Source organism: Penaeus vannamei, unplaced genomic scaffold (assembly GCF_042767895.1).
Source record: "Penaeus vannamei isolate JL-2024 unplaced genomic scaffold, ASM4276789v1 unanchor2906, whole genome shotgun sequence".
Classification (NCBI taxonomy): Eukaryota; Metazoa; Arthropoda; class Malacostraca; order Decapoda; family Penaeidae; genus Penaeus; species Penaeus vannamei.
In genome coordinates, this window is record NW_027215893.1 from 1 (window position 1) to 5,000 (window position 5,000).

Here is a 5,000-nt window from a genome sequence, read left to right on the forward strand (position 1 = left end):
CCAAAAAGCCATAAAAAAAAGGGATTTAAAAAATTTTTGACATAAAAAAAATTAAAAAAAATTTTAAAACAACGTTATATTTCAGCCATGTCTCAGAAGATTGATAGCATAGAGAGAAGAATCGAAATGTTAGAGACAAAGAACGTAAACCTTGCAGAAAATCTGACCATGATGATTACAGGTAAGTTTCATTATTTTTCTTTTTCTACTTACTAATTTTTATTTATCTATTTTTTACGTATCTGTTAACTATTCATTCGTTTACATTTTGTTTTCTTTCTATTTCCTGCTTTTTCTTCTTTTTTTGTTTCTCCCCCCCCTTTTCCCCTTTTTCTTTTTTTTTCTTTTTTTTTTTCCTTTCTTTTTACCTTCCTCTATTTCTCTCTCCTTCCCTTTCTTTCTCTGCATTACTTTCTGTTTATCTTTGTTTTGCCCCCTTTCCTTTTTTTTCCTTTTTTTTAACCCCTTCCTCTCTTTCTCTCTGTTTGTGTCAAGTTCTCCCTTCCTCTCAATCTCTCTCTCTATTCCTCCTTCCCTTCCCCCTCCCTCTCTCAGTTATTTATTCATTATCTCCATCTCCCTTCTCTTTTTTCCCAAATGCAGGATTCCCAATTTGCCAGTCCTGGATTTCCCCAGACAGACGTCAAACTTTCCCTAGATTGGTCACAATTTCCCTGAAACTGTACAAAACTGCCTCCATGTCTTCTTGTTCTTGTAAAAAGTTATTCCTGTCACAACTTACCTTAAAATGCATATAATTTATATTGTTCCTATAACGAAATTAACTGGGAATGCAGAAATGCACATAAGATTGCTCAGTTACACATTTTTCTATAACATATTGACTGTAATACCAGTCTTTGATAATATTTTTCCATCTGAAATATACATTAAAAATATTTGCAATTCTCTGTCTTTTATACCCAAAATACTTAAAATTTTTTAAAAATGTATCTAAACGTTGCCTGTTTAAGTCCATTTCATCTTTACGCTGAAACTGTAGCCAAAACAACCAGCAAAAATACAATTTCTATGCCTTCACTACATTCAAAGTAAATATAACAACGTGGAAGTTTCTTCAGACCTGGCAAAAGGCATTCTGCTCACGAGACGGGACTTTGTGGCGACCCGATCAGCTGATGTTTGTTTACATCACTCCTACTTCGCCCGACTCGATCAGCTGATAGTTTGTTTACATCACGTTTACTACTTCTTTATAGATGGCGCTAGTGATAAAAGGCGGCGTGTTTGAAAAACAAACAAACGATGTTTTGAGAATATTTTTGATATCCAAATAAATCAAGTTGAATTTATCTTTACACAAATACTCAAAGCAGTAGAGATAGTAGCATTCGTTTTTATCTTTATTATCATTATTGCCACTGCGGTTTTTGTTATTGATACAATTTTTAGTGATGTTTATATTATCATTGTTGCGGCCGCCTCAGAATGCCAATGATTGTGAGTGGGGTGACTGATACAACTGCGTAGTCTTCGCTTATGATTCATTCAATAGCGGTCAAACCTGTAATTCATTGGCAAGTTACATCTAATAAGATACTTCGTGAACACGATATCGGCAAAGAACATGGTGTAACATTTATCTAATACAGAAATACACACAATATTCACAGATGCCGAATAAAAACCCGATCATATAAAGACCACCCTCTCTTTTTGAAAGGGGGGAATGGGGGAATCCCAAAGACCCCCCCCCAAAACGTCCTTTTTTGGGGCCAATTGGACCATGTGTTGACCCCCCGGGGGGGCACAAAAAGAAGCTTTCCCCACAGGCTTGGGGCCGTTTATACGTGAAATATGTATATACCCGCCTTTTTTTATTAGGATGGCAATTTTTTCAAAATTTTTATTATCTTACCCTTATTATTATTATTTTTTTACTAATCATTTATTAGAATTATGTTTGTATTTAAAATAAACCTTTTCATTATTAATATTATTATTTATGTTATTATCACCATTATTATTAGTATTATCACCATTATTATTATTATTATTATTATTATTATTATTATTATTATTATTATTATTATTATTATTATTATTATTATTATTATTATTATTATTTCATTATTATCAGCGTCATTGTTATTATCATTACCATTATCATTATTATTATTGTTATCATTGATATTATAATCACAATCATAATTATAATAAAGATAGTAATAATAATAATAAGGATACTTTTTATTATTGTTATAATGATAATAATAATAATAATAATAATAATAATAATAATAATAATAATAATAATAATTATTATTATTATTATTATTATTATTATTATTATTATCATTATCATTGTTATTATTATTATTATTATTATTATTATTATTATTATTATTATTATTATTATTATTATTATTATTATTATTATTATTATCATTATTATTATTATTGTTATTGTTATTATTATTATATTATTATTATTATTATTATTATTATCATTATTATTACGATTATTATTATTATTATTATCATTATTATTATTGTCATTAATATCACTATTATCATTACTATAAACATCATCATTATCATTATTATTGTTTTATTATAATTATTGATTTATTGTTCTTATTATCATTATTATTATCATTATTAATCATTATTGTTATTTTACTATTATTTTTGTTATATTATTATTATTGTGTTATTCTATTATCATTATTGTGTTATTATTATTATTATTATTATTATTATTATAATTATTATTGTTTTATTGTCATTATTGTTATCATTATCATTAATAGTATTATCCATCATTATTGTTATTTCATTATTATTATTGTTATTATTATCATTATTATTATTTTCATTATCATTATCATTATCATTATCATTATCATTATCATATCATTATCATTATTATTATTATTATTACTGTTATCATTATTTTCATCATTATCATCATCATAATAATAATGATGATAATGATGATGATGATCATCATCATTGTTATTGACATTATTATGATTAATATCATGATTATTATTATCATTATTATTATTATTATTATTATTATTATTTTTAACATTATTATTATTATTATTATTATTATTAACATTATTATTATTATTATTATTATTATTATTATTATTATCAATAATATTATTATTACCGTTATTATCATCATTATTATTATTATTATAATTATTATTATTATTATTATTATCATCATAATTATTATGATTATCATCATCATCATAATTAACATAATTGTTAATTATAATCATATCTATATTATCATTATTTCTTCCTAGCATATTTTTTATTTATGATATTCTTACAGTTGCATATTTTACAATATTGCTTTCCCATATTTTTATTGTTATTTTCAGCTTTCTAGTGTCTTCCTAGTGTTCACTTTTGTTTAATGTTGACAGGAGCTTCTACGTGAATTACAATGGTGATTTTGTTCCATGCATCACAATTTCTAATTAGGATATGTAACCCTTTCATATCTTAAAGTTGAAGGGATTTGAATACGTGTAATCACGTTCTATTAAATTAGAATATGTAACACTGACTTCATATTTCGAAATAGAATACAAGAGAATTATTCCAGAACAAAAGAGAGCAATTTAGCATTTTCGTTGTCAGCATATTACGAAATTCAGCCTCGATTCAACTTGTCAGTAACGTGACCTCAGTGCCTGAAATTTGCCCTCGCCTGTCAACTGATCCTCCGCAGATGTCGACGAGTGCGCAGCTGGCTCCCACTACTGCCATCACAGTGCCACATGCAGTAACACCGCCGGCAGCTATGTGTGCGTTTGCAATGAAGGTTTCGAAGGAGACGGAGTGAGATGCTACGGTAACTATCTGAAAAAAAAAATCCATTTTAGTCTAACTATTTCTCTTGATAGATTTAATTCAACTTTCTTTTATGATGTATATATATGTCAAAGCGACGCCTCGAAGGGAGAGGACTATATGAGGTCTCACGTTTCAGAGACCGATGAGTGTGTTCTCGGGGCCCACAACTGCGACGCAAATGCACTGTGTATCAACACGGTGGGGAGCTATAGGTGCGCCTGCAACCGTGGCTTTGTAGGGGACGGAAACAACTGCACAGGTGAGGTGACTGCTCTTAGGGGCTGCTTGGGTTTCGTAAGGAAAACACGCACAGAAACTCACGCACTCACGCACACACATACAAATACACACGCACGCACGTACATACACACGCGAGAGGTATTTAGATCATGTGATAATTTTTCTTGCTATCATGATGGTGATGACTACGACGATAGTGATGATAATGATGGAGATGATGATGATGCAGATGATTATCACTATCATTATCATCATTACTAGCATTGTTATCATCACATCCATTGCACCATAATCAACAACATCAGCATTAGAGCTTATCTCATGATCATCTGTATTTGATTTCATAAAGTATCTTCATTTTTTCGTTATGAAATCTAATTCATTTTGTGATATCGCCTTTTAATGACAAAGAAATATATATTTAATGAATTGACAAGAATACATTGTGTCTGTTTAAGCTGATGGTCATTTAGTTTTTTTTTGATTAAGAAATTTAGATAAAAAACTTTATTTCTTATCTTATCAATTATCACTCTTCTACAGACCTTTATCAAAATATATCGTATTAACCTATGTTTCTTTATTTTTATGTTTATATTTGCCCTTCTCTAGATATGAACAAAACATTTTTATTTTCATCCCATCAACTACAATATCTAATTTATCTCCACACTATCAGTTTTAATTTTTTCTGTTGGTTTGTTAACATTGTGCGCTCCCGACCCAATTGATATTCATTATACGAACATCCATATTCACTGAAATATATGCATAGGTGTTTATATTTCTGATAGATATACATCTATCTATCTATCTCTCCGGTAGATATGCGTCTAGACTGAATGACATGTATTTATTTCTGTGTATATGCATGTTCGTTTAATAAATATCTATTGTGTCAAGCCTCGCAATATTCTAAC

At 28.6% G+C, this 5,000-nt stretch overlaps 1 protein-coding gene across 1 annotated transcript in view; it reads left to right on the top strand.

The window, feature by feature from the left end:
* Positions 1 to 85: 85 nt before the first annotated feature.
* Positions 86 to 5,000, top strand: part of LOC113813599 (pro-epidermal growth factor) — a gene marked incomplete at both ends in the record, with an annotated part of 7,514 nt that continues 2,599 nt past the window's right edge. Inside the window, 3 exon segments of the mRNA XM_070120116.1 lie at positions 86 to 181; positions 3,716 to 3,838; positions 3,977 to 4,099. Coding sequence (XP_069976217.1) covers positions 86 to 181; positions 3,716 to 3,838; positions 3,977 to 4,099 — 342 coding nt within the window.